This window comes from Pecten maximus, chromosome 17 (assembly GCF_902652985.1).
Source record: "Pecten maximus chromosome 17, xPecMax1.1, whole genome shotgun sequence".
NCBI classification, from domain to species: Eukaryota; Metazoa; Mollusca; class Bivalvia; order Pectinida; family Pectinidae; genus Pecten; species Pecten maximus.
This window is the reverse complement of record NC_047031.1, coordinates 17,559,334-17,585,060: the sequence shown is the minus strand read 5'-3', so window position 1 is coordinate 17,585,060 and position 25,727 is coordinate 17,559,334. Positions and strand designations below refer to the sequence as shown.

Below are 25,727 nucleotides of genomic sequence, written 5' to 3'. Positions count from 1 at the left end.
TTTCTTAGAAATAAAGATAATAAACTTCAATTGTCAAAATCTAAGATGGTTGCCTGTCAGCCATGTTTTTTTCCCCATCTGTCCCAAAATGGTATATGCAAAACTAGGGACGAAGGAGAACTTATATATGAAATTTGAGAAAGATCCCTTCAGTACTTTCATAGAAATAGTTATAACAAGAATTGTTTACGGAGGAATGGACGGACCGCGGATGCAGGGCAATCTGTACGTCTGTTGTTCCATTCACTCGGTTTTCTGCACTTTTCTCAGCCACGCTTCAAGGTATGTTGGTGAAAGTTGGTATAACTTCAGTATGAGTAGGTTCAGATCAAGTTCAAGTTTTGGGGTTTTTGGGTCAAAGTCACTGTTTTTAGCAGGGGCTGGAAGTGGAGGCTTTAGCAATACCCAACATGTTTAAATAAAAGGAAGATTGATACCGGATGGGCGGCAGGTAAGATAATAAAGACAAGAAAATGCAGTGTGTTTGTCTGATCACATATTTAATAGTTCCAGCTATCACATTGGAATGATACAAGAGAAAACTCAACAGGCATTCTCCACAACAAAGATATATAAACAAATGGAGTCTATCTAACGTGCTGTGTGTACCAATATCAAACTATTACAAGCATCCAAGTATGTCTTTCTAAAGACTAATTATATATTTCAATTCTGTAAAGACAACAATCTGAAATTTGTCATGAAACATGAGATAACACCTTCAGTTTCATTAGTTAATTGTCTTAGACCTCATATAAGAATGGGTCTTCTGAGATGATCCCATTTTCACATGTCATTTTGAGACCATCCCCTTTTCACATGTCATTTTGAGACTGTTCTTTTTTTCGCATCAGCCATTTTTGTGGCAATCCCCATTTTACAATGGTCATTTTGAGACAACCCCCTTTTCACATATGTCATTTTGAGACAATTCCCCTTTTCACATATGTCATTTTGAGACCATTCCCTTTTCACATGTCATTTTGAGACTGTTCTTTTTTCCACATCAGCCATTTTTGTGGCAATCCCCAATTTACAATGGTCATTTTGAGACGACCCTTACCCCCTTATTCACATCAACCCTTTCGAGACTTTCCTTTTGAGATATTCCCTCACCGTGGGGACAAACAAGCAGGTTACTAACTATACAGTATAAATTGTGACATTTTTCAAAGTGAATTACCTCCCCTGGATTACCTAACATTCAAGAAATTGTTTTACATATACATGTATATATATATATATTTATGCACCTAACAAATTATGAAAATTTACATGTAATATTTATATAAACATTGAAAGCTCGCGTTAAAATAAATAGATAAAAACATAATATGATAATGTAATTATGTTTGTTTTCTCAACTATTGAATGAATTTGAATGTCCAAACTATACATCGTATGTGTGAAAGTAATGATAGATTGTATATAAAAATCTGGTGGATTCTCTTTACATAACTAATGAAACTGGTTTCATTTAAGTCAATACTTGGCAAGACAGCCTCCTATTTATCTCAACGACACACAATAATTCAATTATAAACGAGTTTTAAGAATTCTGAATATGTCAATAATTCAATTGTAAACAAGTTTTATGAATTCTAAATATGTCAATAATTCAAATGTAAACATGTTTTCAGATGCACAAAACATCTTTTACCTGAAAGCAGTTTGCCAGTAAACCGAAGCATTCAAATCCAAGCACAATTCTTAATTATGATAATTAAAAATAAAACTATTAATTACAAATTAATTGCATACACAAAATGATTTACTGACAAACTGATGTGATATAAGCTTATACTCCATATGTAAGCATACCGCAATATGTAAACATTTTCTATTACATGTGATTTTTAAATGTGACTATTGCAAGATGTGAACCAGTATAAAAACTCTGACAGCACTTAATTTTCTGAGACATTTATTTGTAAAACCTGCCTTTTCTAAACTCTTTATACGATTCTGACTAAATTTCACTTGAGAAATTAAAAACCTGTACCAACCTGATTTTCATAGCATTATTAAATGAATACCTGTACAAAACAGACATTCCAACCCAGGTCTAGAGCATGTAATACTTTGTTGAAAAAATTACATAATGATAACTTAAGTTTATAAATACAGAGAGTTTATTTTAGACTGGGTTTAGTTCAGTCTTGGCAGGTTCAACATTACATAATAAAAACTTTATAAATACAGAGAGTTTATTTTCGACTAGTTTTAGTCCGTCATAAATACAGAGAGTTTATTTTAGACTAGTTTTAGTCAGTCTTGGCAGGTTCCACATTATAATCACTGTGTAACTTATAGAAAACAAATCATTTTGATAATGCCAGTGTTTGTGTGGAAGACAACAGTCTCTGAAAGTTTTGTTACATTTGGTCCATTTCAATAATAGCAATCATTACATTTTACATTTATATCAAAATAAATTGATAGCAAGTTAAGGAAATCTTCACAGAAGGAATAACAAAACACGAGTGCAATCAATAAAAAAACATAGAAAAAATATATATAAAATAATGTCCAAGATTACGACATGTAAATTTTTCAGTCACATTTAGTAAAGTTTACATTTCAATAAAAGGGAGAAATTTGTAGAATTTTTAATAACTGAAGTTTCCCCCCCAAAAAATACTTGCCATATTTTTGCGAGACCTTTGTTGATATACCGTAATGGCCCTGGTGTATATAATGCCTTGTTATTCAAGTCTTTATAACAAAAATAAAGTTCAGATTTTATAAAAATGATTTTTTTTTACTGAAATCAACCCCCCTAAAAACATGCGTCTTCTGTTGGAATGCATAATTATTTGCAATATGTCATTTCTGAATTTATTTTATTCTAATTATGATAATTTGATATCAAATTAATATTTAATATATAATTGCATATTCTTCGTTTTAACTGGCGACAAATCAAGACAACCTCTCCATAAAAACTTCTTTTCCTATGTTATTTTGTACCCCTGATTGGCAGTGTCTACAAGCATCAAGAAAAAGTATAAACAAACCTAAACAGATGCACCAAGAATTCTTTAAAGGCAATCAACATGGAGAAAACCTACTAGAACATTACAAACGTTTTCAACATCAGTTTTCCCAGCAGCAGAATCTCAACTACATTGTATCCCACTCTTACATAAAGAATGTATCAGAGTTTTAACAATGGAATTTATCAATTGCTGAATTTATCTATTGTAAGGGCTGTTTCAGGAAAACATAAATGGGACGGGGGAAAGCACTTTAATAATTTACATGTGGTGGGGCGGGTTCCAATTAAAATCACATCTATAGGTATGTGGGGTTTGAAATAAATTGATTCTGTTGTTGGGTGTATTTGATGTTTTTGTACCATTTTTTTTTTACATCAAAATTGTTTCTATACCAGGGCACTGTTCACAAAAAAGTGGATATGTGGGAGAGCCGTCAAAATTTTAAATTGCTTCTAAACGTGAGTTCTCTAATTTCAAAGTGCCTTCCTCCCACCCCATATATTTTCCTGGAACAGTCCTAAGATGAACAAACTGAAATCTGAAGTTTTTTAATTTTCATTACATATACGTCTACAGTATAACATGATTGATTAGGTCTTCAAGATTTTGTTAACAGAGAAAAATACAAACAAATGTTTAAATCCAACGAGAGAAAGATTTACAATCAAGGGGAGATAACCGAGACAATATTTTGATCACAGAGAAAAGCAATCTACACATCATACACACGAGTCGTTAAATTTGATAACAAAATGGTTTAAAACCATCGATGATATATTAACAAATTATTAACAAGTAACATAGATTAGAAGATGGACGAAATTAATATTCATGCATTTTAAGAACGTTAAATCTTATCAGATTTTAGACCCAACTTTTCTCTTCATGTAAATAACTTCTCAATTTGAGCGTCTCCAAGTAAAATTTCACAACCCAAGAAATCAACACCACTACACGATGGTCGTTGAGGAAACACAGCTTACTTTGTAATTTGATATTGTTATTTACTCCAAGGTATATGTGTATATAAACTATATTGTCCAGTGTTAATTTGACTGGTTGTGTTATACCAAACGCTATGCACATACAAGCATCAAACAATGTTTCATAATAATTCTAAGTATATGTTCATAACTTGTGTTTCTCAATCTAGGCAACCACCAAAATGTACCATATTTATCCACAAATAAGCCTCCACGTCCACAATAAGTCTCCCTTTTTGATTATACATGATCATCAATTATTAAAATAGCTAAAATTGATTCACATTAAGTCCTCATCAAATTCAGTACTAAATTTTTAACACTAGGGGAGTGGGCCTATTGGAGGACAAATATGGTACTGGGTTTTTTTTTGCAGTAGTTATAGGGGAGGGGGCTTACTTGTAGATAATTACAGTACTAATCTTTTGCACTAGGGGGTGGGGCTATTTGAGGATAGATATTGTAATAAACTTTTACACTACGGGAGGGTTTATATCAGGATAGATACAGTACTAAACATTTGGAGGGTCTTCTCTTAGGTTAATACGGCATATATATCCGGATATTGTGGTCTAAAATGACAGAAAGTTAAACACCTCCCTCCTCCTCAAGTATTTTTCTCTGCCATTTCTGTATTGATAACTTAACATCAACAATGAATTTACATAATTATGTTTTTAATACTTCTGTATGTGAAGGAACAATTTTATATACACATATATTTCAAACATAACAGAAACAGTGATCTAAAAGTCTAGGAAACAGTACACAGTTAACAGATTTACCAGCACATTGGGGAATATACTGCCTATATATACAAGACAATGCCATTTGCTTACTCAATAAAGCACAGATGTTTGAAAATCACATGAAAAACAGTTGAAGACAAATATGCCATACAGTGCGAGATCTCCCTTAAAATGACACTGCAAAATAATAAATAACATGCAAACCTATCTGAAATGACCCTATTTGATCAAAAGCCTGTGAACACCAATTTCTTCATCTAATACTGGCTTATCAAAGGCTGGATTTGAATATGCTATTTTCTCCATACTTTAAATATTAAACTAAAATTCATAACTTTGAAATGTGACGCCTCTAGTAGGAAACAACAATAGGAATGTAAATAAACAAACAGATTAGGAGCTCCTCCAGTGACCTTTGAACTCTTAATAGACATTATAACAACCCATTTGGTGACCTCTTAATTGTATAATCTTTTGAAGCCCTCTCAATCAGGTGACCTCTGAACTCTTGACAAATGCTCTAACTCACCGAGTTGTCAGGTCTATGGGGACTTTTCCATGTTTGTATCCCTCTATCAGAATCTATTAATTCAAAGACAGTGAAGAACTCATGCCTATCATGTACATACAGTTATATGTATACTGTAGGTATTTATGTTTTATCAGCTTTCTCATTTTAGCACTTTTCTGGTTTAATGAATAACACTAAATCATGATTACCATATATATCCACAAATAAACCCCCACCTTCATTTTTACGGAATCATCAATTTTAAAATAGCATGATTAAAGTGATTCTCAAAATAACTTAGCAACTTCCTCAACCATCATACTTAACATTTACAGTAGGGAGGGGCTTACATGTATTTGAGGATAAATATGGTACTAAACTTTTACATCAAGTAAGAGGGTTTATTTGAGGATAGATATGGTATTAAACTTGAACAGTAGGGGTGGGGGCTTATTTAAGCATGAATGCGGTACTAATCTTTAACACAAGGGGAAGAGGCTTATTAATTTGAGGATAAATGCAGTACTGAACTATTACACTAGGGGAGGGGGTCTGCTTGAGGATAAATGTAGTACCAAACTTTAACACTAAGGGTGGGGGCTTATTTGAGGATGAATGCGGTACAAGTCTTTTACACTAAAACGGAGAGGGGTTATATGAGGATAAATATGGTATGTCAATTTCAGCTTCTGTATTGTTTTTCTGGTCTATTGTTATGCTAACCCATGAAATTTGATACTGCACTAAATTTGAATTTTAAATTGTTGAGCACAAAGTATAAAGGAAGTGGGAAAATATCAAAACTAAACAAAGATTTAAACCCTGGACCTACAACACCAGGGTCGCAGCCATAAACTGTCATTTAACTTGACATGAGGACACTAATTTTTATGGGGATGGAACCTTGGGATTCCATACCCTGGAAGTTTCTAAGTACAGCTGGTAAATACAATATTTAAAGTATAGGGGTCGCATTATTATAAAGTCCTATGTATCTTAAAACAAGGGCTTCTATACAATAACCATTCCTAAGTACTGCTAGCGAATATAACACTGGATATATTTTCAACTTTATAAGCCACAGTTTGTATTGCCATATCCTTCTCTACCCAAATGATTCCTAAGTATGATTAGCAAACAAACAAGGGAATTTTACAAACAAACAAGTTTTAATATGAATTTTGCATGTCCCTGCCCTACCCCAGCTCCCACCCCACCTCCCACCCCACCTTTGAAGTTGATAAAGACAGGTTTACAGTATAAAGTTTTCACAATCACAGCTTCATGTATATCTGGTACCAATTTTTTATGTAACATTTCCATAAATTCAACATCATCTGAAGTTCAACTGTTAGAAGTAACAAACATGACTTTATCAGATTCTGTTTTTGTGTAATATTTCTACAAATTCAACATTAAAGTCTTACAGACAGCAGAAAATCAAATCTCTTATTGAAACAAAACTTCAACAAGAATGTTCCTTTAAATCCAATAATTCATTAAAACCATGGACCTATAAAATTCCTTATCATTATTATAATCACACTACTCGCTGTATCAGATTCATTTTATCAATCGTTTTTGTGGGGTTTATTTTTATTGACCTAATGACAAACACATTATATATTTTTAAATCCATGTATTTACTGATTTCATGGGCAATAAAACGCCAACTGGAGGTTGACTGATGAAAACATATTTTTCTAAGAAAAAAACGAAACAAATTTTTCTCCAACCTTCAGTTCACTACACATATAATACAAAACATGTACATAAGACAAATATGTGTATCTAATCAATAAATTAATTAACGAGACTAAATTGACTAAAATCACACGCGGTTGAGGAAACCGAGATGTAGGGATTGAGGAACTTCCACGGTTTCCATGGCGATGCTTGATGGGTTGAACGGGAATGTGACAGGGTACGAGAACTTTGTGTCCATCAGAAGTGTATTGTCCGTTTCTTGTGGTCGACCTTTCAACTTTTTCTGAATTTCACGGATGAAGGGAATCGGAACACGCTCCTCAAATTCATCAACAGGAGTGTAGAGGTTTAGAATTTTCACAATCTGAAAAAAAAGTTAATTCAGTTAAGTATTTCAATATTGCAATATTGTAGTAAATTATGCTAAGGACTATTCAAAATTATCCTTGTGGGAGGGATGGGAGGCATTTTTTCAGAGACCCCACCACCATCAAATATTAAAATATAGGAATGTATCATGGAATACAATAGTCAAGAAAAATGGTGATTTACTCACACCACCCAATATATTTTAATGCAAGTACCTACCACCCCCCTCCCACACAAATAATTCTGGAAAAGACAGGGCAAGGTGACTTGGGAACTTTCACATCAACTCTGACTCAGGAGACTCGCATTAAGTCAAAGTATTGTGGGTGGGTTTATCACAGGACAATGAAACAGCAAATTTGTTACCATTCTGAACTACAGTACATATAGGTGTGCTTATTACCAGACATGGACTTATTACCAGACATACCCGGTAGGCTTATTACCAGACATGGGCTTATTACTAAACATGGGCTTATTACCAGACATGGGCTTATTACTAGACATGGGCTTATTACCAGACATGGGCTTATTACTAAACATGGGCTTATTACCAGACAAGGACTTATAACCAGACATGGGGCTTATTACCAGACATGGGCTTATTACTAAACATGGGCTTATTACCAGACATGGACTTCTTACCATACATGGGGCTTATTACCAGGCATGGGCTTATTACCAGACATGGGGCTTATTACCAGACATGGGCTTATTACTAAACATGGGCTTATTTCCAGGCATGAACTTATTGCAATAAACATTGTTTGGCTTATTACAAGAACATATGCTTATTACTAAGCATGGACTTATTACCACACATGGACTTTTCACCAGACATAAGTTCATTATAAAATGACCAGCCATGGACTTATTGCAATAAACTTTGTTTGGCTTATTACCAGGAATAAGCTTATTACCTGTGCTGTTGTGAGTTTGGAGCACATTTCACAGATGCTGTCGACGTCGGCGACGGTTTTCCTGGCCTGTAGGAGCTGTGATGCCTGGATGATCGGTTCCATGGTAACCTGGGCTCCGACCTCGTGGAGTTTATTGTCCCGTAACCATTGTTCCAAATGACTGAGGTTGTAACGTATCTGCATGCCCTTCGACCAGTTACACATGTCCTTCCTTAGTAACAGGTTGTTCAGGGCGCCCGCACAGATGAAGTAGTAAAGCTGGTGAGAGAAAAAAGTACAAAATATTACACAATGAGACGTTCTGGTAACGAGGGGATCACAGAATTATGGATTGATTGCATTATTGAAGTTCTTATAAATATGATTTTAACAAAGTCTGCCTCCATGTGCTGTCATGTGTTCCTCGGCACTTTACCCTAAATGCTTTGGATGGCCTGCTATTAGCCTCCCATATGTTGTTCAGTGAGTTAGTCACTGACTACTACAAGCAGATCCTGCCTCAAAATGATCCTGGCTGTTCATGGGGCGATAAACCCAACAAATAAACAAACAAGCCATAATGTGATTTACAGCTGATTTTCAGGGGTTATCAGGCTTTAAGCTACCGGTCATCCTCTTTTGACTCCCTGGGGAGCATACAATTGGAGCTGCCATTCAGGAGGAACACACAACCAGAGCTGCCATTCAGCAATAACGATTTAATACATAACATTTCAAGCACTGCCCTATCACATTTACAGTTGAGCCTGTTAGAATACAAGGATCCAGTAAATAGTACATGACCTTTTTCAAGGCTACAACACAATATCTGGCTGGAACTCGAAACCAGTGACCCTTCGATCACCAGCCAAGTGTTCTGCCTGGCTAGACCTATAAAATCTTACCTGTGAAATAACATGATAAAAAATTCATGCAAAATCAAAATTCTAGTTAAAAAAGTCCTTCTCAATTCTCCAACTATGACTTGTTTGGCTGACATTTTACTGAGTATTTACCTGTCTGAAGATTTGTTTGACAAGTTCTGGGTCGACAGCATGCTGGGTTAATACTTGGCTGTACTTGTTCATCTGGAAATTAAAACAATGAAAATCAATATAAATACGATATAGGTTTGTCGAACACGGACCACTCTCATTTAATCTATTTAAAACATTACAATTTAGAAATAAGATAGCTTTGGTTTGCATTGTCATAGAACTATGTATGGGTGGGATTATTACCAGACATTGGCTTATTATCCAGACATGGGCTTATTACCAAACATGGGCTTATTATCAAACATTGGCTTATTACCAGACATTGGCTTATTACCAGACATGGACATATTATCAGACATTGGCTTATTATCAAACATTGGCTTATTACCAAACATGGACTTATTACCAGACATTGACTTATTACCAGACATGGACTTATTATCAGACACTGGCTTAATACCAGACGTTGGCTTATTACTAGACATGGACTTATACCAGACATATGGGCTTATTAACAGGTATGGAGTCACTAGGTAGCACACCACAGTAAGACAGCCTGGCCATGGGTAATTTTTTTGTTAAGCAAATAACTCCTGTATTATGATATGCATAAAAAATGAAAAAATAAATGTACACTATAATTGGTATATTCAGTATGAAGTAGTACATACAGGCTCCACATTTATTAAAACAAAAATCAATAAATTGGTTCCGGATTTTAAATATCCGGATTTTCCGAACGTGTGTTTACACAGGAAATTTAGTTTTGCCTACAGCGCAAAATGGAAGCCCACAGAAAAGGTAAGATAGCGGAAAAACTTAATTTACAACATATGTCCAAACAAGATTAATTCTGTCTTTGGGATAGAGATATTTAATTTTAAATAGGTTTCAGAAAATTGACTTTATACTAGACATATGGGCTTATTAACAGGTATGGACTCATTACCAGACATCCAGGGTTATTACCAGACATCTAGGGTTATTACCAAAAAATCTAGGGTTATTACCAGAAAATCTAGGGTTATTACCAGACATCTAGGATTATAACCAGATATCCAGGGTTATTACCAGACATCTAGGGTTATTACCAGACATCCAAGGTTATTACCAGATATCCAGGGTTATTACCAGACATCCAAGGTTATTACCAGACATCCAGGGTTATTACCAGACATCCAGGGTTATTACCAGACATCCAGGGTTATTACCAGACATCTAGGGTTATTACCAGACATCTAGGGTTATTACCAGACATCTAGGGTTATTACCAGACATCTAGGGTTATTACCAGACATCCAGGGTTATTACCAGACATCTAGGGTTATTACCAGACATCTAGGGTTATTACCAGACATCTAGGGTTATTACCAGACTTGCGGGTTTATTGTCAGATTAATTCAGTATTACTTACAGCCTTCATTAGAGAATCAAGAGACAGTTCCTTGACATCGTCTGGATCTGTGGCGGTACTAGAGGATCGTCCTCTCATCCCTGATGGCTTACTGGCAGTAAGTCCTGCAATGGCCTCATGTTCCAGCACCGCAGCCACTACAGAAAAATACGGAAATTTTAGGGATTATTGATGTTGAAATAAGAGTAAAATATTGGGAGGCTATCTCCGAAATGCCTGGAGACTCCAAAATCTGTGGAGTATACACCCAAGTCAACTTCGAAAAACTTAGAGAAATTTCAGCAACAATGAAATATTTTCTAAGACCCATCTTTTTTCGCTTTAAGTCTGATGAGACAGAAAGCTTTAACATATGCAGGTTATCGATTTTTCTTCTCTCATAAACAATTGTGTCAAAAATTCTATAAAAAACATCTGAACTGGAATTTTTATTTACTTTTACTTTTAAATCTGGAATTACCTCCCTTGTTCTAGAAAGGTAGTTAATAATTTGCAACACAAATAATCAAATATCACGAACAGGTGACGACACTTGGTAGTGTGAGAGGTTTAATTTTCTCACATACTTCTCAGGGTTATCCTGCGGTCGCTAGAGAAAAAATCAATCAATCCCACACATTGGGGATAAAGACAGCCGGCACACGCTATATGACGCTGCTCACAATAACGTAAAGTCATCATTTTATGTCGAGTAACCAAGTCGTAAATGATGACATCATTAATGTTGACGCACATTCCAAGGAGCATTGTAGATGGTGCAAAAGCCTCGTGGTGACTGGCCAAACTTAACACTCGGGTTGAGATATCCCTGTCCACGGAACAAACCCATGTTAGATTCTATTATTCTCTTACCCTGGGCAGGGATATCCGCAGTTTTCCCAGGGTAAGATTTTCTTATCTCACCCTAGGGAAAAGACAAGCTACATGTGCTCTTTTCACGTTATCAACAATTGTATTTCATCACGTCAACAATACTATGACGTCACGGCAACAGTACAATGACGTCATGTTGACAATTCAATCACGTCAAGTCAACATTTCCTTGCATTGATGTAACGTCAATATTAGATACATAAGAGGGTAAACAGGGTAAGAGAAAAATAATCATTCATCCCCATGGAAGTGAGATAGGGGAATCTCAACCCTCGGGGTAAGATAATTAAGCTGCCAAACACTCGGCAAGCCTCGTGTTTGGCAACTTAAGAATCTTCCCATCGGGTTAAGATTCCCCTGTCTCACCCCAAAGGGAGTGAAAGATTCTATTAGTCTCACCCTAGGGTTGCTCTTTGCACATTCTTAACAGTTGTATGAGGTATAAAAGTTACCTATCATGGGTTGTATTGTCTCCCCCATGAGTTTGATGAGCGTCTGATAGATCCACACGGCCAGATCACTGAACACTTGTCGATACTCGGACAGGTCAAAGTTACGGAGACAGTGTTCGTTCTGACGTGTACTGTTATCAGCCTGGAATGCCTGTATAAAGAGAATTAATGAAAGTGAAAGTTTAATAATTGTTCTTACTGTTTTTTTATAATGTTTTCATGATATAAGCAACTAATGTAAACATACAAATTTTAGCACATTATCAATTTTTAGTGCAATGATGAAATAGTACTTTTTATCAGATGTGGGTTGATTGTCCTATGTGGGCTTATTACCAGACAAGGGTTTATTGTCAGACACGGGCTTATTGCCAGATTGGGCTTATTACCCGACATAGTTTTATTGTCATATGTTGGCTTATTGTCCGATGTAGGGTTTATTGCCAGATGTGGGTTTATTACTAGACGTGGGCTTATTGTCAGATAGATATGATGGTTTAGATTCTTACCTTCTCTCCGCTGTACTGTTTTAGTGTGTGTAGTAGACGGCAAGTGTTAGCCAGCCATAGGGTCACGCGGTCAAGGTCACCATGGTGTTTCTGTATAAACATATAAATATCAGTTTGCGGACTCAAAACCTGGTACAATTTTCTTAGAAATGCATATAAATCTACTAGGACAGCAATCAGACTTTTTTCTCAAACATTTCACATTTTAGAATTTATCAAAACTTTGTATTTGTCATTCTGTAATATGTTATTCAATTTTTGTTTTTGTTTTGCTTTTTGCCCAATAAAATTGAAGATGATCAATTAAGATATGTAGCTTTATAACTCTCAACTGCTAAAATCTTGCATATTGCCAGACAAAAATTTAAACAGGCTGAGAAAAAACATCTATTTATCAGTTTCCTGGTTATGCAGCATGCCCAACATGTTTTATAAAATAACATTTTCACAATATCTGGATAATACCTATGTATCGTCCAGCACATGATTCAGAGTTACCTACCTTGACACACTTCCTGACACTATTTATAGAATTGGTGAGAAGAGAGCGGACCTTCTCGTCGTCGTTGATATAGTCCGTATGTCGTACACACATAAACAGGACATAGGCCGGTAAACCGGGTAAAAGACCTGCGGCAACTTTTGGTTTCAAGTCTGAAATAATAAAAAAAATGTCAAGATGATATCGAGAAAAACTAAATGATATACTGTCTTCTTTTAATAAGATTTCCACACTATATGAACCTGTAAAATGTCCTTTTAGAATTATGATGATTTGATGTTAGGTATAATAAACTATGACAAAATGTTCTTCTTCTGGTACACATACACTATATTGATGACAATTGAAAGTACACAATAACTGATGACACTTTTGAAAACTACACAAGAAATGATGACACATTTGAAAAGCACAAAATAACTGATGACACATTTGAAAAGTACACAAGAATTGATGACACATTTTGAAATACACATATATCGATGACACACTATTGACTAAAGGTACAAAATGACAACACATCATGTGATCTTTCCATGAACTTGTATAGGAATAGTAATACTCACCCATAAAAAGGTTTTTGATGAGTACATTTTCATCCTCCTTTTTGTATTCCAGCATTCCCATATACATTCGTTCTCTGTGTTTGATTGAAGCGACATTGTCCACGCTCGTCTTACTTTCGTCCTGCTCCAGCTCTGCGGCGATTTCAGCCGCTGTTAAGAACATAAATGTTAAAAGTCAGGGAAACCACAGCATCAATAAACAAAGTTTGTGTCAGACTTCATATTGTATCATTTTGTTGTTTTAACACACTTTTCTTAGAGACTTTCTGAAGAAGCAAACGTAAAACATCACACATGATACCATTGGGCTGTTTTCTATTTCTGACAAACCAAATTCATCCTAAAACATGCCCCCTTCCTGTAAAAGCTTATTCCCATTTGGTTTGATGTCCTATTAACAGCCAGGGTTATTTAAGGACATGCCAGGTTTTAGAGGTGGAGGAAAACGGAGTACCCGGAGAAAAACTACCGACCTACAGTCAGTACCTGGCAACTGCCCCACGTAGGTTTCGAACTCGCAACCCAGTGGTGGGCCTCTTCGAGGGCTAGTGATAAAGTAACGGGACCCCTTAACCACTCGGGCACCACAGCCCCTCATTTTTATCCTCAAATAAGCTCCCTCAATGAGTGCAGAAGTTCAGTATTAAAGGAGAGAGCTTATTTGTAATCTTTCTTAATCTTGCTGTTCTTAATTTAATGATACTGGAAAAAGGGCTTATTTTCTGGGAAGGGGCTTATTTGCAGTATAATACAATATTATAAAAGTTTAGCAGTGATGTAATTTAGAAAAGTCGGCTTCAACAAGAATGTATGTTTTCTATTCTTAATCCTCTTGCTACATTTCTGTCACACAAAAATTAATCTGGAATTGTAGTATGTTTAAAATGAAAAAAAATATGTAGATGTACATGTATTTGTAAAACAAGTTGCGAAAGGAAGGAGACCTTTTATATGGAGGGAAGACAACTTTGACAGGGAGAGAGCTATACAGAAACCTACCCTCGCCATCTTTTAGACGTTTGGCATACACCTTCAGCATTTTCCTCATTTTTCGCATTTGGTCCGAGCTTTTTTCTATCGTTTCTCGTAGGTCCTGCAACAAAAGGTTTCGTTAATAGATTTTTTTTATTTGATAAGAAAAGGTCTATCTATCTATTATAAATGGAAATCAAATCATTGAGTTAAACAATCTTACTTCATCATTTCTTCATGAACTATTTATAGAATACAGTCGAACTTTGTTACCGATAAGTCAGTGTAACCATGAAAAGATTTTGAGGTATCAAGAGTTTGCAAGTTAACCTGCTATGTTTGATATATACTGGTAATTCATAATTTCAGAGCTGAATTTTCCATTTGAGATAAACAGGGATCTTCGAACTATCTAGTTTGAGTCAAGGAAGTTTGAATGAATGAAGATTTACCAGATTTTCTGACGTGAGTCGTGTGATCTCATGCTGCATCGTGGCTTCAATCCTAGCCTCCGGAGATAGCGAGATGTTCTGTAAAATAAACAACAACAAATAAACATTATGATAAAAACTTTAACGGTCAGATACCACTTCAATATGCAGTATTAAAAATTTTATTTGTTCCAATTTTTTTTCTCACTATATTTCTAAACTTGTTCTACTGGTATACTTGGTTGAAAGATTCACAGATATAGCAATAAATTGGCAGTTAAAGACTGATTTGGTCCATAATGTATTTCATTATAGAGAATGTGTTCACATACAAAGCAAGCAGTTCTCAGCATAGATATATGTGTCTGGTTTTTATAACTTTATTTCAAATTAATTTCTTTTTAAATTTTTCTTCAAATTTTATCTCATAAATGTACCTTTTTTATATGTTTTTCTCTCAAACATATTTTCAGATTTTCAATGTTAGTGATTTAACGAGGATAAATTCTGTTCATTTAGAAAAATACATAACAGTAAAAAAATTATCAAAATGCATGCTTCAAATCTTATTTTGTTTAAATTGGAAGGGAAAACAGCATGCTTTTGAGAACTTCAAGAAAAAATCTTCATGCTTCAGCATAAAGAAATTGTTACATATAGTAATTGCAAACTGATTTTAAACAAAAGTAACATTTTTATTTTATAATCATGAAATGGTTTTCATATAAGCCTGATCAGACAAATCATTTGATTTGTCAAAATAAATGCACAATCTTCCATGGCCACCACCTGATTTGATATGATGCATTATGGGAAATCTGGTCACCATTGTTACTCTGTGAAGCAAACTTTTCCTATGAAATTCCATTCAAGTGAAATTTCATTTTTAATATTAACACTGTATTTCACTGTAAAACTGATTAAACTTAACATATTTCAAATTGAATTTGAACTGATCATCAGATAACATTTTTTACTGCAAAACATTTTTTACTCTTGTTGTTTTCCATGTTAAGAATCTAAATAAAATTTTACCTAAATTGCAATTTTTTTTTTTTAAATTCCATGAGTTCTGTTTTTCTATATTTCATCAAATGAAGTACATAGAAAACATCTTAAGAATTAATGATTTTATGAATTATGTAAAATATAGTACAGTATATACACCACAACCTTCTGTGCAGATATAAATCTATATAATCAATATATATATAGATATAAATGTATTATCTCGGTTAATATAGGGGCAACAAGGTTAATATAAACATAAGCAAACAGACAATAATCTTTCATATTGATATCAAAAACAGCTGATTTGCATACAACATCTTGTTTTTTCATATAAAAATTATTTCCCCATGTCTTTAATTTCCTCTAATAACACCAGTATTTTTCAGTTAACTTAACATTCATTTTTAAAGCAGGAAATATTCTTTGAAACATTTCATAACCCAACTTATTGTTTTTTCCTTATTAATTTGTCTAACTCTGATATAAACAAATTAGCAATGCATCTTTTTTTTTTACTGAATCATACTTAATGTATTTTTAACAAATTTGTATATTTCTGAAGCTATATCAAATTATTTTAATAAATTAAAGTCAAATACTGAATAAACAATAACATCTTGACAATTTAAGGATGGAAGAAATATGACATTTATTCTCTAGAGAATAACTGCTATTTCAAACTACAAGGGAATTGGGAATTACTACTATTAGAAAAGCAAAAAAAAAAAAAAAAAAAAAACTTTCAGCAATTAAAAAATCTGAAACATTTAGCTGTAATTAAATATGACATTTGTACAGTAAATCAAATTAAAAAAGTAACAATAATGTAATCAAGATGTTGTATACAATGTATTTATAGATATAGAAACATATACCCATATATCTATAGCTCCATTTTTTTAGCATGTAACTTAATGAGGCCCAATTGGGGATGATTTTTTTAATTTTATTTTTATTTCATTTTTTATAAAGAAAATAATTCATCAGTTTGTAACTATTTTATTTCTGATGAATTCTGTTTGTTTATTTTACATAAATATATTATATATACCAATTTTGGAAATTCAGGTACATTTACCAAATAAATACCCCCATTTCCCCCCAAATGGGCCTCTTAACTATAAACCAACCAGAACATACAAAACAGAAAATGGACTTGTGGGATATATTGTACTCAATAACCTTTACACACTCTAGTGAAACCTTGACTTCTATTCGGAGACAAAATTCTTACAAAACTTAATTTTTAATTCTAACGATTTAAATGATATATTCTTTTAAATATCATGAATGACAAAATATTCCCTAATTCAGCTATCATAGTAATATTTTTGTATAATTATTGGTTATCCAATGTGACATTGTTAGAAAACAAATTTTCCTAAATTACTTTTTTAATTGCAGAAATATGAGCTGTGTGAATTATCAAATGTTATTCAATGTATTTATTGTCATGCAAGATAAGAGAGAAGAAAACAAAGATGATGTTTATATGATAAAGCTAGAGAATATATAAACTGCCATTCTGTGCTTAAGAAATAACTGAGGTGAGGATTATTCAAAGAAAAATAGGTTGTAGAATTTGTTTATGTCTATTGTACAAACATATATAGCACTACAATTCTAATCTATGATCTAGATTAGATTTTAAAAATATTATTGAAATGCTTAAAAGTGAGTTATCTCCCTTTCATTTAAAATAAAAAGTGGGTTATCTCCCTTTCATTTATCATTTGTGTCTATTAAATTTATTTGCATCATATAAATTTTTCATTTGATAGAAAATTGATTTTATTTTTATATGCATATAATACAATAGACAATCATTTACATGTTTTCATATATTAAGGTTATATGCTACCTTAAATATTATATTTGTTTGATGTGATTGGATTATCTCCCTTGAAACATAAATGACACAATACCTGAGCATAACAATATTTTTTAAATTATTCATTATGAAACAAAACAACAAAGATGCCACAATTTTAGGTGGCATACTTCCTTAAACATATTTTTTAGCAAGCCTGTTTATGGGATCTAGAATTATAGCTTGATATCCCAATGAAAGGGAGGTCTATGTGCAATATATTTGGATTCTTATAATGATGTATATATATATTTAAATAAAGAAAAAAGAAGAAAAAAATACTCATTTAATCTTTCTATGGTTAAAAAGCAAAAACTGCATAAAATATTAAGATTATAGATTTAGTCAAGGTTTGACTATAGTGTAACTGATCTGAACAATCAAGAGTTAATTCCCCTTTGCTATTATAATTACTAAAACAGTTTTTAAATTGTTGATTATCATTTTTCTGAACTTTCCATTTTCAAATTTTCCCATATTTTCTTGAAATAGAAAAGTTAAAGTATGGCATATTTATGTTTACAAGAGTAAAGTTATATTAATATTGACTAGTTTAAAAAAAATATATATATGCATGATATTTAATTTGTCGTCAGTAAACATGACATGTTATAAGTGTAAGGGGAGGTAACTCTAAATTATTTCCAAAACAGTGAAATGCACAGAGACAACAGCTACCTACATGTGACTTTTTACGCTGTGAAAAAATAAGATTAAAACGACTACTAAATAAATGACTAAAAATAACACAATGACATAAAAAATAAATCTTTACAGATAAACAAATATTACCAGGTGAAATAAATATTGATAGGAACAATTACAAACATATACAGGTTAACACTGTAAATTATCAATATTTCACAAATAAATTTTCAAAATGTCTTTATATATTTCATAATAAAACTTTTATAATATTTAAGTATTTATGGTTGTATTTTACTAAATATCACAATTTTCAAAGAAACTAAATTTGCTTTTTTTTCTTTGTTTTTTTCTTTTTAATAATAATAAAAAAAATCAATATAATTTAATTTCTTTACACATGGCACATTTTGAAAGTTCCAGTTCATAACTCCTTCTGATTTAATTCACAATGATTTATTTATCTGTCCAAGATGCAATTCAATCCCACATTTGATTCCTAATTTTGAATTTCAAACAAAAAATTGATAATGCAAATTTAAAAACATTTCTAAAGACTGCAAGACTTCCTTTTATTTATTTTTTTCTCTCAAATCTGAGTTTTGAAAAAAAACAAAAACCCATCATATATAAATAATATTTCTCAATCAGAAATGATTGCATAATACATTATTTGCCAACCTCTTTAAAAAAATTCCTTCTTGAATTTCTCTATTATATTAAAAATACTATAAAGCATGATTTTGGCAAACCTTTATGGTAAATATAGACCAAAATGAATTAAATGCAAACGTTATAATTTTTTTAGAAGTATAAGGACATCTGACTAGGAAATATCATTACCGGAAAGTCATATTTATTTGTGAAATAGAAATAATTTACAGCAGAAAGAATGCACGAAAGCCTCATAAACTTTTTCACATAAATATTTAACACAGTGTTACCATATTCAGCCTATAAAACACCCAATCCATAATTAACCAAAAAAAAAAAAAAGAACAAAAATTGTATATATTTTTTTTGTGATCCAATAGTTCCACTCTTTATCACAACATAAAAAGGTAATTTCAAATGCCTATAATGTCTCTAATTCTTAATTTTGGAACTATTGATCAACAATGTTTTCCATTTTTCCCCACATTTGTCGGTGTCAGGTGCACTTTTTAGGCTAAATATGGTATACAGTTAAGTGGAATTTATTTTGATATATCCCAGTACAAATATTATCTAACAAAAGGTAAAAAATAATCTCAGGGATTTTCCTTCTTAGAAAATAACATTGAATTCAGATTTAATTTTGGAGCAATTTGTACAAATTACTGTATTTAATGGTACATAGGCCCCTACCAACAAATAAGCCACCTTCTTCATCTTTTTCAGAATCATCAATTTTAAAATATTACCAGGTAAGCTAAAGGTGGTTGACTAATAATTATAAGCCCTCTCAAAAATCTAAAACTGAATTTTTTCATTAGAAAGGCTTGTTTGAGGATAAATATGGTATATTCTCCATGAATGAAAAAAATACTCCATAAATAGAACGAAAATAAGAACATCAATTACATTTTCTTTACCTTATTTTCCTTGCAAATATGTACATGACTTAAAATTCCTTTTGAATTTTTAGACAAACAGAAACGATTTTGACAAAACTGAGAGAAAGTGTTTCATTAAATTTATACACTATGAACATTTTCTTGTGAATCAAAAGGCACAAGAGGTGGAAATTCCCTAATTGCACAGGAAAATCCCTGATGTAAGGCTATAGATACATAAATCATACAATGTACATATTTTAGTCACACATATATATTATATACAGAGTATTTATGGTAAAGCCTTCAAAATCGACCCATTGTTTTTATCGTGGTTTTCAGGTATATTTTATACAGAATTAATTAAGTTTAATTTTAAAGATTTTTTTTCCCGTAATTTTAATACGGAATATATCATTTTAAATCCTGAGAGTTTGTTTCAGGAAGATAATGAGATATCTGGGTTGTTTTTTAACCATTTATCATAGTACTAACATATATATACATAGATACAATTTATTTATGTAATTTATTTTGCATATCAATTGTGAAAAGACTTTTCTGTAATCTACTGAAATTCAGGCATTTTCAGTGTCTTTGTAATCTGGATGATGCATAATGTAATTTTTTTTTCTGTTTTTTGTTGTTGTTTTTTTCTGCATAATTTCAAATCAATAGAAACCTGAGAGTGATTTAATATCTAAAATTCCAGTGATATCTGATGGTTTTTCACTAGTTCCTGTGTGTAATCCAGTCACAAATGTTCTCAGCCTACCGTAAATAGCTTACTATTTGATCACAAGGAAATCAGAAAATTCCTTCATCAACATGCTAGATTGGTGATAGATTTTTTTTTCAGATTCATAAACAAATGCTTTACAAAATGTTCCTAACTTTAAATTTTCAATAGAAATCATTGCAGAGTTCTTGGAAAGTCTGCTTCCAGGAATAATTGAATTTTTCAAAACGTTTACATTTTCCCTTTATTGAAATAATGCTGTCCTAAAGATAAACTTTTAAACTATCGAATTTCTTTCAGTTAAGGGAAATCCATTTATCTGAAGCCTGGTTTGCATAATGTAAACTGTATACTCTGTATTTCCCAGTATTAAAACTAAAGAATTTCAGAAGCTGTTAATTTTAAATCTATTTGTATAATTTACAATGTAAATATTGATATTTGAAATGCTGTTTGGAGTAACAGTTATGAGATTTCTTACCTGTGTTATAATTTTCTGCTGCTCTTCATTATCTTTCTTAAGCTGTCGGATTTCCTTTTCAAATTCTTTTTCTCTTTTCTTTCCATCCTTCTCTGTTTTCTGAAGCTGGTTTTCTAACAATCTGTAACATTATGGGATATTTCATGTCAAAACCACATTCTGAAGCTAAGTGAGTACACAGAATTGCAGAAAGTTATCTCCCCTTTATTTGGGAAAATATGAACATGAGTGACCTAGCTAGCTCCCTTAAAATAAAAAGAATTAAAATTCTCACAATTTTGTTAATAATCCAAAAAGGAATCAAAGAGTTGTCTCCTCCAATTAACATGAGTTATCTCCCTTGAAACTTTTTTAATTGAAATTTCTAAACATCTTTTTAAAAATATATTTTGAACACCTTGGGGAATTTTGAAGAAATCGAAGTTTTAAAATTGAATTGAGTGAAATATGTAATAATTGAAAACACAAAAAAAACTGCATAATTTTTAAATATTTTTTTCCAATATTTGCAAAATTGTAGAACAGAATTTGACCTCCAGAAAATCAGAGGAACAATTTTTTATACTAAATTAATTACCTCACTATTACCACCGTTGTCATTCTTTTTAGAAAATTAAATATTTATCCATGATCACACTTCTTAGTGGAGTGACTCCATTATCAAAGATAAGCATAAAAAGTTAAAGGCAGCATATATCCTAATAATTCACCATGGATCTGCACATAATCCTGTGTCTTGCGGTCATTTCCTGTCAAATCAGCTAAATACCAATGACCTGAACATGTTACCTGGCCTAGCCCCCTGTGACCTGACACCTTAAATCTGTTGTCAATTTCAACTTTATCACACAGGTGTGAGAGCGAGTTACATAACACAACACCTGCATAGATATACTGAGCCGGTCAGCCTAGAGATAAAGGAATCCCCATAACGCTACATCTTATAGGAAGTGACGAGAAGTAACATTATAATTTTCAGGAAAATAGTAACCATGATGTTTTATTCAAATTCACTTTTTCAAAATCACAGTTGATTTGAATGTACTTGCAAAATATCAAATATTCTTGGTAATTTATATAATTTTAAATATTTTTTTAAGTATCAAATAATCAATTTCTTTTTTGCTTTTCAATTTGTGTTTATTTATTTATTTATTTATTTTTAATAATAATACAAAGTTAAGTGTTATTCATTTCAATCAAAAAAGATTTTTAATACGTGATATTCATTATTTAAATACTAAAAGTTTAATCTTAACAAATACGTAATCATATTCGTAACTGTTTACATAATGATTTTTAGGGGCATCAATAGATAACATTTAAAATGAAACTCTATTTATATAGCGTTAAAATACACCTTGTGATACAGAATATTTTCTTAAGGCACTGTGAATGTTCGAGTTTAATTTTTCTTAAATTCAATTTTTTGCAATATTCATTAAAGATTCTCAAATTAAGATTTTTTTTAATTGTGTTACATTACGGTATAATCTCTCTCCTTACCCTTCACATATCTCACACATTAAAACATAAGGGGGTTCCTCCGGACACATGGTGGATTTATCTGATGTTGAAATTGTTTCTATTCGTAAATTTTTCATACATTCTTCACAAGTACAAAAATAATTGTTTTCAGGGTCATATTCAAAATGGCCATCAGGTAAAAAGATATCGTCTCCTTCTTCAGAAATCGTGTGCAACCCTCCGGACCGATGGCTTGGTTGTGATACAAAACAATCATAATATTGCATATCCCCGTTCTCGTTTAAATCTTGGTCATCAAATGTTTGACAATCAGCATCATTTTGTTCAAATTGGTGATTGTGGTCACATGAGCATTCCACCTCATCAATGGTCATGTGACTGTCTGATGTCATGTGACTAACAGTTGTCACGCGACTGATTGAATGATCATGGTCTTCTTGCACTTGTGTTGCGCTGTGATTGACAGATGAATTAATTGCACTATTTTGAGAATGTAGATGAGATTGTTCCTCCAAAGGACTTTCATACATTTCCTGCGTCGGACTGTCACAAAAACTTTCAGCATCCGAACCATACTCCTCAGACAACCCATTTACTGAGCGATTCTTGTCCAACACATCTCTACTCTGTGTTACAGAATCATCAGGAAAAGTAACAGTCGTTCGATTCGCAGACACAATTTTTTGTGTGGATGTCTGAAAATCCACATTTGTATTAGATTCTTCCTCAAATATGCTTGAATCATTAACACTAATCTGGTTCACTGAAGAGCTTGAATTTCGATGAGATAATGATTGGGTTGAATTGATATAATGATCCTCAGAATTGATATAATGATCCTCAGAATTTATATCATGATCATCAGAATTCATTGAATCAGAGAAGTCCTTTTCTGTTGATCTAGAATGATTCGATCTTTGATCCGAATCATCTGACCCCACAGAATCAACAGATACTTGTCTAAAAAAATCAACACCGTCAGACTTGTTCAGAGACTGAGGCGTTGAATCATTGGTAGTCTCATCAATGTTTGAATTCATCGTAGTCTGTGTCATAGAAATGCTTGAATTAAGATCACAAGTTGAATTAGAAATGTTTGAACCAATAAGATTCGTTACAAGGCTGTCGCTTGATTCTTCATCTGTCATTTTCACAGACATGTTTGAATCTATTACCATTTGTGTCAAGTTTGGGTTTGAATCAGATTGAATTTGGTTCACTACGTTTGAATTTGTCATTGTAGTTTCATTATTATTGCACAAAATACTTTCCGTCTTTGAGATACTTTCCTCCGCATTACAATCATCAGGGGGCAAACATCCATGAGAATGTGCACTAAACGCATCTATTTCAAAAATCTGATATTCTGGTTTTGACGACATTGTTAACAAACCATCAGATATTTCATCTGACTCCTGTGTAACACTGCTTTCCGAACTCCTTGGTTTAAGCTGATCCAAATCTTTGAAGAGCACTCCTTCAATTTCAAACGATCCTTTTGTTTCATGAACTCTGACCTTCGCATTGGGTGAGCTATGCTGACTCCTTTCCTTCCCATCTGGCGGCCATTTTGCATCAAAATCGGCTCTGTCGCTGAGAATGACCCCACTGTCCAAACTCTCCGGAGACTTTTGACCGTTGTCGGAACTGTAACCAGTGGTATCTATGTGAATAAAGTCTTTATCATTTTCGTTAATTTCTGAAGACACAGTCCCTCCCATCATGAGGTCAATGTGTACAGGAGCTGTCTTCAACGAATCAAGATGGCTTAATGTAAAATATCCATCAATGTCTTCGGTATCTTCCCCACCTTCATCATACACAGAGTTATCTCCCCTTGTACGAACCATGAATCCTTGAGGTGGCGGATCCTTCATAGAAAAATCGGAGAAGAATTTACGTGAAAATTTGTGTTCAGTAGAGCATTAGAGCGAAGTCCCTCGTTGTTCAGATTGATCTTTTTCCAATTATATCTCCAAGTTGAGATTCATGGCAGATTTTTGTCCCGTTAAATATCTCTTCAACAATCTGTAAAATAAAAAGAAAAGCATTATGTAAAACATCAAAATTCAAATAAAATTCAAGTTGAATTTTTTTTATTTCAATATCTTTTTAAGGTCAGGCTGAAGATATTCATTTTAATGACAAATTGTACTATTCTATAATCATTTTTTCTAATATAATCCTATTTGATTTTAATTAACTCCAGTCTTTCCCTAGACCTAACTCAACATTTGTTATACTGCTGCTATTTTACAGTAAAACCTTGTTATACTGCCACCATTGTACAGTAAAACCTTGTTATACTGCCATCATTGTACAGTAAAACCTTGTTATACTGCCACCATTGTACAGTAAAACCTTGTTATACTGCCACCATTGTACAGTAAAATCTTGTTATACTGCCACCATTGTACAGTAAAACCTTGTTATACTGCCATCATTGTACAGTAGAATCTTGTTATACTGCCATCATTTTACAGTAAAACCTTGTTATACAGCCACCATTGTACAGTTAAACCTTGTTATACTGCCATCATTCTACAGTAAAACCTTGTTATACTGCCACCATTGTACAGTAAAACCTTGTTATACTGCCACCATTGTACAGTAAAACCTTGTTATACTGCCATCATTTCAAGTAAAACCTTGTTATACTGCCATCATTGTAAAGTAACACCCTGTTATATTATTTAACTGCCATCACTTCAAAGTAAAACCTAGTTATATGGCCATCATTTCAAGTAAAACCTTGTTATACTGCCACCATTGTACAGTAAAACCTTGTTATACTGCCATCATTCTACAGTAAAACCTTGTTATACTGCCACCATTGTACAGTAAAACCTTGTTATACTGCCATCATTTCAAGTAAAACCTTGTTATACTGCCACCATTGTAAAGTAACACCCTGTTATATTATTTAACTGCCATCACTTCAAAGTAAAACCTAGTTATACAGCCATCATTTCAAGTAAAACCTTGTTATACTGCCACCATATTGTACAGTAAAACCTTGTTATT

At 32.8% G+C, this 25,727-nt stretch overlaps 1 protein-coding gene across 4 annotated transcripts in view; it reads right to left on the bottom strand.

Moving 5' to 3' along the window:
• Positions 1–6,627: 6,627 nt before the first annotated feature.
• Positions 6,628–25,727, bottom strand: part of LOC117315603 (unconventional myosin-Va-like) — a 59,016-nt gene continuing 39,916 nt past the window's right edge. Inside the window, exons 2-14 of one of the 4 annotated variants that reach the window (XM_033869863.1) lie at positions 22,722–24,731; positions 21,216–21,336; positions 18,498–18,512; positions 14,956–15,033; positions 14,531–14,624; positions 13,532–13,681; positions 12,966–13,117; positions 12,464–12,553; positions 11,955–12,105; positions 10,630–10,766; positions 9,234–9,305; positions 8,239–8,496; positions 6,628–7,313 (exon numbers count right to left, since the gene is read on the bottom strand). In XM_033869863.1, the coding sequence (XP_033725754.1) occupies positions 7,074–7,313; positions 8,239–8,496; positions 9,234–9,305; positions 10,630–10,766; positions 11,955–12,105; positions 12,464–12,553; positions 12,966–13,117; positions 13,532–13,681; positions 14,531–14,624; positions 14,956–15,033; positions 18,498–18,512; positions 21,216–21,336; positions 22,722–24,580 (3,417 nt within the window). In that variant the 5' untranslated portion in view covers positions 24,581–24,731 and the 3' untranslated portion in view covers positions 6,628–7,073. Of the gene's footprint in view, positions 7,314–8,238; positions 8,497–9,233; positions 9,306–10,629; positions 10,767–11,954; positions 12,106–12,463; positions 12,554–12,965; positions 13,118–13,531; positions 13,682–14,530; positions 14,625–14,955; positions 15,034–18,497; positions 18,518–21,215; positions 21,337–22,721; positions 24,732–25,727 lie in introns of all 4 variants that reach the window. The other 3 variants (XM_033869864.1, XM_033869866.1, XM_033869865.1) reach the window with 3 other exon arrangements.